At 30.0% G+C, this 12,665-nt stretch overlaps 1 protein-coding gene across 1 annotated transcript; it reads left to right on the top strand.

The window, feature by feature from the left end:
* The first annotated feature begins 753 nt into the window (after positions 1–753).
* On the top strand, positions 754–2,774 carry LOC114196190 (heavy metal-associated isoprenylated plant protein 7-like). The gene is made up of 5 exons (XM_028086753.1): positions 754–908; positions 1,034–1,259; positions 1,343–1,545; positions 1,630–1,714; positions 2,070–2,774. The coding sequence occupies exons 1-5, from the start codon at positions 900–902 to the stop codon at positions 2,558–2,560; spliced, it is 1,014 nt and encodes a 337-aa protein (XP_027942554.1). The 5' UTR covers positions 754–899; the 3' UTR covers positions 2,561–2,774.
* The last annotated feature ends 9,891 nt before the right edge of the window (positions 2,775–12,665 follow it).

Genomic DNA, 12,665 nt, shown 5'->3' with positions numbered 1-12,665 from the left:
ATTTAACTAATAATTATACTAATTTTATCAAAATATTACTTTTAATTTACATGTGAAATTGTAGAATTGATATACCCCACATAGGGCTACATGTTTATCATTTTTCTGTAATGTAAAGTAAGATTCCCTCCTTTCAAATAAATCAAATCCCACCATTTAAATAATACGTTACGTGTACATGCGGAGATATGGTTTTGGAGGTCGTTTTTCTTTTTGGTTTGTGTATGGTTTTGGTACTCGGATTAAAAATAATCCTCCAATTATCTAACTCATATTCTTAATGTAATTTGTCATGCAAAATTTGTACTTATACCTTCTGTGCATATCCATGAAATCCGATCAGCATTTTCTGAGTTTCTTTTTTACATATAATGATTCTCTAATTAACATTTTAATTATTAACAATAATTACTTTTAATAAATTTGTACAGCCATCTGACATCTACTTGTTTTTACCATTTTCTCATAATTACACAAATTTATTTCGCTAATTACTGTTATTTTTGAAAATCGTAAATTAAATGGTATAAATATTTTTAATACTCAACTTTAATGTTTTTGGACACATATTAAACTTATATTTAAAACATTATGAATTGCAATTGTAATTGGTACTATGAAAACTTCCAATTTTAATAAATGGTTGTCATAAATAATTAAAATGGGCGTTTAAGAAATTAAATAATAAAATTAAAGGAGAGAGAGAAATAGAGTATAATGTATGTTATATATATAAGTAGTTTAGAGGTGGTAGTACAGAAAAGAAAGAGAGGAGTGAGGAAAAAGGGTGAAAGAAACAAAGGGGGCAGCAAAAAGTAGCACCTCCCCTAAGCTTATCCCAGCGCCAGACACCACCCTCTTCCGGTAGTTTCAGCCCACTGACTGTGACAGTAACACCAATGGGGGAGGTCTTAGTAACCCTTCTCTACCTTTCTTTTTCTATTCACTCTTATGTGTTTTACACACATGAAACTACTAACCTCTATTATTATTTTTGTTCCTGTTCTGATTTTCTGCTTCTTTTGTGCTGTAGGAGGGAAAGAAACCGGAGGAACCCAAGGTGGAGGAGAAGAAGCCAGAAGAAGCCGAGAAGAAACAAGAGGAGAAGAAGGAAGAAACAGCGGAAAAACCAGCAGGGGAGAAAAAACCAGAAGCGACTCCTCCACCGCCACCGCCACCGCCCGAGATTGTGCTCAAAGTGTTCATGCATTGCGAGGGTTGCGCTCGGAAGGTTCATCGCTCCCTCAAAGGATTCCCAGGTGGGTCCCACTTTTTTTCACACAACACCCCCTTTTGATTCGTGGCATCATATCTGAACCCACTCGTGTGTGTTTGAGTTTAGGTGTCGAAGAAGTGCTCACCGACTGCAAATCTCACAAGGTGGTTATCAAGGGAGAGAAAGCGGATCCTCTGAAGGTTTTGGAGAGAATACAGAGGAAGAGTCACAGAAAGGTGGAGCTTCTCTCTCCGATCCCGAAACCTCCAGAGGAGAAGGTCCCGGAAGAAGAAAAACCAAAGCCCAAGCTCGAAGAGAAAGTACAAGAGGTTTGCTTCATTCTGCACTCGCTACTGCTCGCTATCTGTTTTACCTTATAATTATACCGGTGTTTATCTTTTCCTTCGGCGCAGCCACCGATTGTGACGGTTCTGAAAGTTCACATGCATTGCGAGGCTTGTTCACTGGAAATCAAGAGACGCATCCAGAGAATGAAGGGTATGTCTGATTTAATTTTTCCTATGCTACAACCCATCAGCACGAGGGCTATTGGATTTAGCAGAAAAGTACTTTCACTGTTTGAATCTGAATCACCCATGTGAAAGGAATTATTCTTATTATTTTTATTATTGTTTCATTATTCTCGTTTCATTAATTCCACTACCCCGGAACTTTAAATCGAATTAATTAAAATATTAAAGTCGTCAGATTTAGGTTGAAGTGATGCAGTTGTGGTAAAATTCCGTGCCTTTATAATCCCATTTAATATTCATTGCAATTGGTGAATAGCGAGCCCCATCATTTAATTTGAGTTCAAGTGAGTTTTTTTATTACTACCATTAAAATTGTGCAGGGGTGGAATCAGCTGAACCCGATCTGAAGAAGTCAGTGGTGAGTGTGAAGGGCGTGTACGATCCAGAGAAGTTGGTTGAGTACGTGTACAAGAGAACTGGGAAGCACGCAGTGATCGTGAAGCCGGAGGCAGAAAAGAAAGAGGAGAAGGTGGAGGAAGCAAAAGAGGAGAAAAAGGAGGAGGTTGAGAAAGAGAAGAAGAAGAGTGGTGAAGGAGAAGAAAACAAGGAAAAGAAAGAGGAAGAAGCAAAGGGTGAGACGAAGGCAGAGGAAACAGCAGTAGTAGCAGCAGCTGCAACATCTAGTGAAGAGAGCAACAAGGTTGTTCCAGAGGTGAAGATTAATGAATACTTCTATAACCCACCAAGGTATGGCATGGAGGTGTATGCATATCCTGCACACCCTGTACAACCAGCATACCCTGCATATTTCCATGCCTACCCTCCCCAGATATTCAGCGATGAGAACCCAAATGCCTGCACTGTCATGTAAAAACGGAAGGGGTCAAGGGTGAAATGGGAAAATTCTCAACTATGGGTGCCTCATAATATAGATTATACCCTTTCCTGGGTTACTTATGCGCTGTTGTACTATTCCTGCTGAAAGTACACTGTATGCATAAACTATAGAATTTTCAATTTCCTAAGACTTTATGTTTAAGTACAATAAATATACTATACTACTTAAAAAATCAGAAAAATTAAAATAAGTAGTATCAGTGACTGCAAGTTTAAGCTTCAAAATAAGATGAAAATCTTTAACAAAAAAATAAACTATTTTTATGACATTTTATTTCTTTGAGTTTTTTTCGTCTTTAAAAAGTATATTATTAAATGTATTTCTTCATAATCGCTATATAATATTCACAATAACTTCTCAACATCTAAATCTCGTCTTTCATCAAGGGAGATACATTCGGAAGACAATCATGAAATAATCTTTACTAAATTTATTGCGATAAGTGATGTATATGTTCATACTCAGAAATCATGTTTTCTTTTTTCCTGAGATGTCATAAATATGTCGTAAAAAATGTCATAAAATATAGTTCATATCTCTTGAATATTTGAGAATGAAAAATCTATTTATATATACAAAGTATTAAGATTCTCGTTTCCTTAAAATTTATTTAAAAATAGGTTAAATACGTTTTTAATCCTAAATTCATATTAAATTTTTATATATTTTATTTTAAAACTTTAAAAATAAATAAATATTATATTATACACATTCGAGAACATCTTATTCACTTGATCCGAGATGATCAAGCTTAAATGTACTTGGGATAGCATGATAAGATGTTGATTAGGACAACAACAAGAATGATGGTGATTAAGTTAAGATAAATGGCTAAAACTCAATAGGAGAGTATTAAGAAAGCTAATCAAGATAATTAAGTACTTGTATCATATTCATTTAGGTAAAAACTCATAAACACACTATAAATAGCATAGTAAATTAATTATATTCATTATTTAAGCATTTATTACCATGTGACACTTGGCTAACTTGAGCGTGAAAATGTCTTATGGAGAGACACATTCCTTTTTGGTCTTGAGGAGACGAAGACCTAGGATATCTCAGCTTGAAGGTTGAAGTACGTGGGAAGAGTTATCCATGAAAGTCTTTGTAGGGTATATTCGGTCTCGAGAGAACATATACGGTCCTTTTAATCCAATTGAGTTAAATACTTTTATGTGTCAAATACAACTTAGGATGGAGTTTGACTTGTTTACATCATTTTGGCACGTTCTAGCTTAAATGTCACCTTAGAATATCGTTTAACAAGTTCAACAAAATTAATGTTATTAGCTTAAATATTGATTCATTTTTAAAATTTGAGGATGAAATTGCATCAAGGTTTGGGATATGGACTACAATAAGCATTCACTTAAAATTGTAGGAGAATTTGATGCAAATTTAAATGGAATGCGGACTTACGAAATTTTAAGAGTTACAAAATTTTAAGAGTCATATAATTACAATATGTAATATAAAAGTTCATATAATTACTATATGAAATATTATGGATTTTGGAAATTTTTAGGTATTACGAAAATAAGAGAGATATGAGATATATGATAAATATAAGAAATATGTTATAAGAAAAAACTATTTTATTTTATTCATACTCTCTCTCTCTCTCTCTTCTCTCTCTCTCTCTCTCTCTCTATATATATATATATATATATATATATATATATATATATATATATATATATATATATATATATATATATAACAAAACGTAACAAAATATAAAAATATAGAGTATTTACTATATCTCAATTTTCATTTCCTAATTCTAAAATAATAATTAATTTCTTAAATTGAAATACATTTTTAAAAAATAAAAATGTTTACTAAAAACTATTTTTAATAAAAAAGAGATTGTAAATATTATCAGCAATGAGTCATATAAGAAATCCTAGAAGGGATCGAGCAAACAATGAATGAGGTCGCCTTACAAGAGCCTGCTATTGAATCTGATGATAAATTTGAGACTGGTCTGAACGAGTTAAAGTTGACCGATGCATTGTTGTCTTTCAAATAATTAGAAAGTGTTATCAACCTATCAACCTTGATGTCAATGCGAGCAAGTGAAAATATTTCCTTTATTTATCATCGAATTAGTCAAATCAAGCTCAAGGTGCGTTCTTCACCCTTCATCACGTTTTACAAAATAGTCAATCGACAATTACACGTGAACGGATTGAAAATAGTCGTCAAATAACTTTATGTGATTTTTTTTTTCTGAAAATAAAGTCCAAAAATTATTTATTCGAGAATTTTCTCTTTCCAAATACAAATTTAGGCAAGATGTAAACTTAAATAAGTGCAAACTTAAGCGAATGTATGATATAATTCCAATTTTATGTTTAAGTGTAGAGACTAAAAATATATCCTTTAGAATAACTCTAAGAATACTACTTTTTTAGAAAAATATTCTAAAACATTTATTCTAAATTGATCAATTTTACCTTATCAACTTAGATTGCTTTAAAATTAAAAAAAAAAAAATCTCATACAACACCTCCTTAATGTTATAATAAGAGAGAAAAGGATTTCCTGCTGTATTTGATTACATATTCACACAATTAATTCAATTTAATTTATATATGTTACTATTAAATGAATACGAATACATAAAAGTTGAATTTATTAAAATAAAATATGATTTGTTCAATTTCCACATAATAATGATTCTAAATTATTAAGTGGGTGAATGCATAGTAAAACAATTATAGAGACCAACAATGCGGGCAGGCGGCCATCCAACATTTGACCTTCTTTTCTTTGTAATTTTGCTTTCCGTCATGATAAAATAAAAAGTACAAAGAAAAATGAAGACGATAAAAAAATAAAAAACAAAAACAAAGAGAAATGAAAGTTAAGAAACAAAGAAAGCAAACATTTATATGAAAGTATATAAAAAATAAGAATAATGAAATATGATTTTACTAGAGGTTAAGGATACCTTAAAAAACAAATCACAAACTTTGTAACACGACTATATTAAATGAATTTTTCACTGATCAGTTTTAACTTAATTTAAAAGAAAGAGATTCTAGTAAAAAAAAAAAATTAGTAAGAAGAATGAACAAAAGGAACATTACAACAGACATTTTTTTTTTCGAAAAGAAGACCTAGATGGATTACTATTGTAGAAGAAGGAAACAAATAAAAGTGGTTGAGAAGGAGATATAATGATAGAATAATGATAATAGTATATTTAGGTCACTGCAACATACCTTACGTCTTAGAATTTGGGCATTCCAATTTGAAGAAAGGTCCGAAATATTTAGAAAGTATTTACTAAACTGAGTGGATAGATTGGTAGCATTACACAGAGAAAGAGAGTTGGGTGTCACTCTTATACTCTCATAGTTAACGCCAGGAAGAAGATACATTAGATTGCAAAAGGACAAAAGCTTCAGTCATGATGTGTAGCCTCCCTTCTTAATAGTATTATCTTTTTTGTTGTCCTTTCAAACCAAACCAATCGAATTTACAGGGATCCAGATTGCACTCTTTTTTAATATCACTTTCAAGCCGTACCCATTCATTCCGAAAAAAGCACTTGAAAGCAAAGGTGAGCCCTCTGCCAAGTCAGTTTGAAAGACACTCTCCAAGACCCTGCCCCACTCTTCCTCAACCACAATGCTAGCTGCTAAGGGAAATCCATCTCCTTAGCTAACTTAATGGATAAACATCATGCCATTAAGACCATATCATAATTATTCAAAGTTTATTATATACTTATTTATTCAACTTATCTTCTTCCCTATTATTTCATCATTTCAAAATGTTCAAGATTTTACATTAATTATAAATAAGACAAATTAATAATATACGAGTAAATCTAAATTTTATCTTATAATTTTTAATAAACCATCGATTCTTTAATATTAAAGAAAGCCATAACTAATCTTGAAAGTGTATTTTTATTTTAAAAGTAATGTATTAAAATAAACAACTTTTCTGACCTTAATAAACTTGTCAACCAAATTTCATTGTATATTATATTGAAACATAAATTTCCTTCTTTATTTTTATTTTTATCTTTCGATAATATTTTTCATATAATGATAAATTTTCTTTAGAGTGTTAATATAATTGAGTTGATAAAATACACAGTGATGTATAATATGGTGTTATAAAAGAAAAAGATAATAATAGATCACATAACACTTTGAGAAACCTTTTATAAAATTTAAAATACTTGCCATATACATTTGCACCATTTATGTAATCACATGCACAATCAACTTGATGGGACTAATTAATAGAAAACTACTTTCACTTAATACAAAATTTATATATGAATATCTACACATCTATGCATTAATCAACTTCATTTTCAAATCATTAACTAAGATTCGAATGGTTCCACATCTACTGTTTGAATGAATTAAAACATGTGGCACTACAAATAGTTTACAAAACTATTTATAGAAAAGAAAGTGTACTTCAAATGAATATGTGTGTTTGAATGATTTTCCTCAAATGAAAAAATACACCACATCTATCGTTTCCTATGGAGCTATATATAAATACAATATTAACCAACTTGAAAAAAAAAATATTAACCCTAAAAAAATCAAAACAAAGAAAATCAAATGATAAGAACACACTTGCATTTCACAACACTCATGTATTTTGTTTTACCTCTTTCAAGTGCTTACCTTTCTCCATTACTTAGTACGAACTCATAACTCTATGTAATAAAACACATGTATGTTAATTAAGTTACATCTTACAAAGTAAAATTGTATAATAAACACTTATCCTAACCAGTTTTTTTTTTTTTTTCAAATTTTGTCACGTTATTCAAATGAGAATAAAAATGTGCTATAAGATAATGTTCTACACAGCCTATCAATAAATTTTCACTTGTGCTTGTGTAATTAAGTAATTAGTCAAAAGTAGTATAATATAATATTAATTTCACAATATAATATTAATTATCATTGGAGTGCAAAGCAATATCACATTCCTTCTTTTACGAGGTTAAAAGGTTGTGCTAAAAAGTGCAAAGAGAGAATGAAAATATAAAATGGAGAAGGAATCCTAAGAATTATATTATTCAGACTAAAATTTAATCAGACAATTCAATTAGTTATAGGCATCATGTCCAAATAAAAAATATTCTGAAAACTTAAATCTTTTCCAAATTGGAATAAAATTGGTCACACTAGCATGAATTGGAAAAACTAAGAAAATTAGCGAGCAAAAGGATTAGTCAGTTGATTAAGAAAAAAAACATGTTTATTTGTTGTTTTGGCTATTGAAGTGATTTGTAGTTACTAATGAATTTTATTTGTTATTATGTATTAGATACTTATTTTATATATGGCTTACTTTTGTTATATATTATGACTTACGGCATATTTTTAAGTGAAGTTTAATTTTTAATTTTATAAATTTATGTCTATCATTTCTTTTATTACTACGTATATAAAATATTATCTTTCCAACATCCATAAATTCACTACTTATAGAAACTTTTCATAACAAATTATGTGAGATATTATAAACAATTAATTTAGATATAAAATGTTGATATGATCAGGATAGGTCAGGTAATGTTAGTCATATATTATAGTAGATAAAATATTTGTAAATATAGACAAAATGACCATTGACATTTAAATAAATTTAAATTCAAGATATAATATGTTTTACGAAATCCTTTGATTTAGATTTAGTTATCTAGAAATATTTTAATCATTATATGTTGTCAATTTAATCAAATAAATATAAAAAAAAGCACAATTGATAAGGATAAAAAATCAATTTAGAAGTTTAAAAAAGTGCTTCAAATGAGGACTTAATGAATGTATTTGATGTATTGTCTGATTAGTTTATTTTTGTAGAGTTGGATACAATCAAACCTATATAGTTTGATAAATTTTCGATGAATCATATCATTGTGTAAGTACTTGTTTGTCTTATCAGTTTATATGTATATCACTGATGAATTTCACTTTGTATCATATGATCTTGTTTCGTCTAATGAGTCTTTAGATCTCTTAATCAATGCATATTGAATCATATGGTTACTTTGAAAGCACACATTAGATAATCAAAGATAAGAAATATATCAAAGTAAAAACATTTTCCCACAAATGATTTCTTTCCTATGTTTGAGGAGGATTTATACGATTGATTCAATAATTAATCAATTTGATGGCTTTCGTTTTCAAGACTAAACATGTTAGATGAATAAGTATACATAACTTCATTATCATATAATGCTTGTTATCATCAAAATCATTTTAAAGATCATTCATCTAAAGGATGTTTTGTATCGCACGAACTTACGAAAACTACTTGGAGCATTAGTCTTAATGCTTTGTATCGTCTGCACTTAACAAATTGTTCCTTCGCATAATGTATCCATAAGGACTTTCTAATTCAACACACAACTTAAATAAAAGAAATTCAAAGATAATGTCATTGTTTACAATCTTATAGTTGTAGCAATCCATAATTATTGTCACAATTTCAACAAAAGCAATAGTTTCTCCAATCTCCCCTTATTATCATCCCTCAACTACCTAAGAGAAACAATTTTCAAAAATTTCATTAAAAGCATTTCTTATATCTTTAAAAGTAAAACAAAGATAATGAAGGAATAATGATACTTGTGAAGAAAGAGAAGTTCATGTGCAGAAGAAAAGAAAAAAGTTTCCCAAAAAGACATCAATGACGAAAAAACACTACAAATGTTGAAAGAAAGCTCACTAGAGTAAGTATAAATTGAAATTGAGTAGAAACAAAAAAAAAACCTAAAAAGAGAAAAACATATTCATATTAAATAATAAAAGGCAAAATGGTAATGTTAGATACTTATTATAGGTGAAAGTGGTCACACCTTAATTTCATAAATCTCAAATAATCTCAACTTATTAGGTTCAGTGTGATGGAATGTTGGTATAAGTCTTAGAACCCAATGATACTATTCAAGTTACAAATAGCCTAAGAAGTATATTGTTATATTCTAAAAGCCACACCTCCATATGAGAAATAAAAAAACTCCTCATAGTGGCAAGAAAATTATAAAGTCTCAAAGACCTCATATTATGGGTGAAAACACTAAAAGAGAAAAGAAAATTCGTATAGAGTGAGAAATTGTTATGTTCTTCACTAGCTTCACTACCCTCCTTACTTTGATTCCTTCTTCTATTATTGTTCTTTTGAGTTGTTCTTCCACTTTCAAGATTGAATATAGTTTATTAGTTGGAACCTCTCCAAAAATAATAAAACATTAGAAAAATCAAGTCAAACAAAAACAAAGTTATTTACAAGATGCAATGGGAAATACAATTAATTAAGAAAATAATAGAAAAAATAAAGTCTAATCTAGTAAATGTTGAACAAATTGGTTAAACTAGGGATAAATCTTTGACAATGACACCATAAAACTCATTAACATCTTGGAAAGTGTACCAACTGAAGTAGTATAGTTGATAAATCAAGTCACCTCTACAGCAATTTGCATTCGTGTAGACAATTTGAACATCTACTAGTAAATACTAAAGAGCTTTGAATAGAAGATTGATATGAATAAACTAACTACAATCCTAACATTAACACAAGAAAGGTAAACACATTTTCTTAACATTTCCAACGAATTTGTTAGTATACAAAGTGGTTGATGATAAAATAAAGAGATAATTGGGACTTAATAACCATTAAAATTTCAATGTATGGGACAACCTTCGAAACAATACCTTTTAGATGATTGGAGTAGTTAAAAAAAGAAAAAACATCCCAAATTCTCAATTTTTTTGATTTCTCAAGTTTCTCTAGTTTCTCCATGTTCTCATGTTTGTCCAAGTTCTCAAGTTTATCAATCAAAAAGAACGTTACCAAGTCTCTTCATCCCACTACCTTCAAAAACTTCTACTTCTATTTTTCTATTAGGTTTTCTGTTATGATTTTTTGTTGCTTGTATTTTTCCTTTATATTCAAGCATATGTCACTTTTATAAAACAACTTCATTCTCATACTTTCAATAAAATATTTCTCTTCAAGTCTCACTTCTGTTTTATCAAACACTCACAAAGAATGAGAAAAACACCAAATATTATGCTTAATATGGAATCCCTTAATTTTTCAACCTTAGGTTTATAGATTTTAAAATATTTTCCAAAATGAAACTGAAACAAGAATAGATGATCGATTCAACCAAAAATAAAGGTGTAAAAGATAAAAGATAAGAATAAATTTAAATTAAAATACAAAGAAACTACAGAGAGCATGAAAATTAACTACTCCAAAATATTTGAAGTGCATAAATTGAATAAGAAAAATATAAAACTTGAAGTTGAAACTTTTTTCAATGCTCGCTATGCCGAGAACCATGCATTCACAACCCCACAACAAGTAACATTTTCTTCTCTTAGAAGTAATCTTTATTTTGTTTTATGTACATAAATAATTGTTCTTTTAACAAATTTGTAAAACATTACCCGACAAGTTTGGAGTTTGCAAAGATTTCATTATGTGATATCATCACATCAATGGAAAAATACAAATTAATGATGAATTATTATGTTAGGTGTAATTCACCTGTAATGATAAGTTGATCAGTACAATTATGTGATAAAATGTTAAACTTATTATAACAGGTGTAGGTTTACCTATCATAATAAGTTGACCAATGATAATTTTGTAATAGTGATTGAACTTATTATGACTGGTGTAACTAGATCGATCATAATAAGTGGGTGTGGTGGCACAATTGTATGTAAAGGAAAATCTTATTACGTAAGTTATTGAGTGACCTGCCATAGTATATGTTTACCATGTATATTAATTTGATACCCATCATAATATGTTTGAATCCTTACTCGTAATTTCTTTCAAGCCTTTCACTTATCCTTTTCACGTTATCTCTCAAGCAGTTCACAACTTAAGCTTCCTCTCTCAACTTGCATTCTTGCCAACTCCATTATCACATCTTACATTCTTGCAACTTCTATTGTGGTTGTCCTCCTTCATTATTGCATTCTCGTGAAGAGGTAAGTTATTGAATCCTAAAATTTTATATTCAAACTCGCTTTATTTTCTTAGGGTTTATAGTTATTCTTAGGGGGTAAACGATTGGGAGAATCTACAGGAGGTGTTCGAGATCATGGTGGGGCACCCTCTCATCGTTCAAGAGCTAATGTGGAGGCAAAATGTTGAAGAGGTCAACGCCGATTCCAATGCAAATGGCTCCAAAGTTAAAAAGAAAGAAGGGAAATGGTTGAATGAGCTTCACCGCTGAGAACAGGGATTGACGAAGCAACGATGAGAGGGACACCTTGTTGGAGAAGGTAGTCGGAGGTCCAACTCCGCCATCAACGACAATTAGGACGTGGCTTTGTAAGGCCAAGAGATTCAAGGGCATAATGGATCTATTTGGAGCATTAAGTTTAGTTTGGAAGGGAAGTATTTAGTGATTGTTGTTGAGGATTGTATGATTCATCTATGACAAGTGGTAGAGGGGGAGAGGAAGGGGTAACTACAGTTATAGAGAAGGAGGACTTACTATGTCAAGTCTATCACCACCTATCATATTAAGTTGAACTTACAATGTATGGTATCACAATATTTGTCATAGTAAGTCAATATCCGACCTATCAATGCATGTCATTGTAAGTTACTATCATAGATCTTTGTACATTTGACATAGTAAGTTGAAACTTACTATGTCAGGTCTTTTGCGACATCATAGAAAACACACATTTTCTATGTCGTCCACAACTATGAAGCTAAAATAACCATCATAGTATGTCTCGAAGACCTGACATAAAAAATCTCTTGTGCACTAGTGTCATCTTGTTAATCTTCTTTTAGCGAATTTGATGTCTTGTTAATAAAAAAGTTTCATGACTGGTTTGGAGTTTTTAAAGGTTTCAATCATGTGATATCATTATCTAGTTGAATGAATTCAAAAATTTGAATTATCTTTTTCACATACTATTACTTATTGATCAGTAAACTCTTTACTAAACAAAACTTCTTACGAATATTTTTTTATTCTCAAATATTTAAGCTTTTATTTACATAAAATAATTTTAAAAACAAGTAATAACATAGTCAA

The sequence above is a fragment of the Vigna unguiculata genome, chromosome 9 (assembly GCF_004118075.2).
Source record: "Vigna unguiculata cultivar IT97K-499-35 chromosome 9, ASM411807v1, whole genome shotgun sequence".
NCBI lineage: Eukaryota > Viridiplantae > Streptophyta > Magnoliopsida > Fabales > Fabaceae > Vigna > Vigna unguiculata.
The sequence above is the reverse complement of the archived record's forward strand: the minus strand, read 5'-3'. Positions and strand labels throughout refer to the sequence as shown.

Bases quoted from the DNA above. Each gene is read 5' to 3' on its own strand.
- LOC114196190 (XM_028086753.1), top strand. The intron at 1,260-1,342 runs GTGGGTCCCACT...GTTTGAGTTTAG, and splicing joins CTCCCTCAAAGGATTCCCAG to GTGTCGAAGAAGTGCTCACC. The intron at 1,546-1,629 runs GTTTGCTTCATT...CCTTCGGCGCAG, and splicing joins TCGAAGAGAAAGTACAAGAG to CCACCGATTGTGACGGTTCT.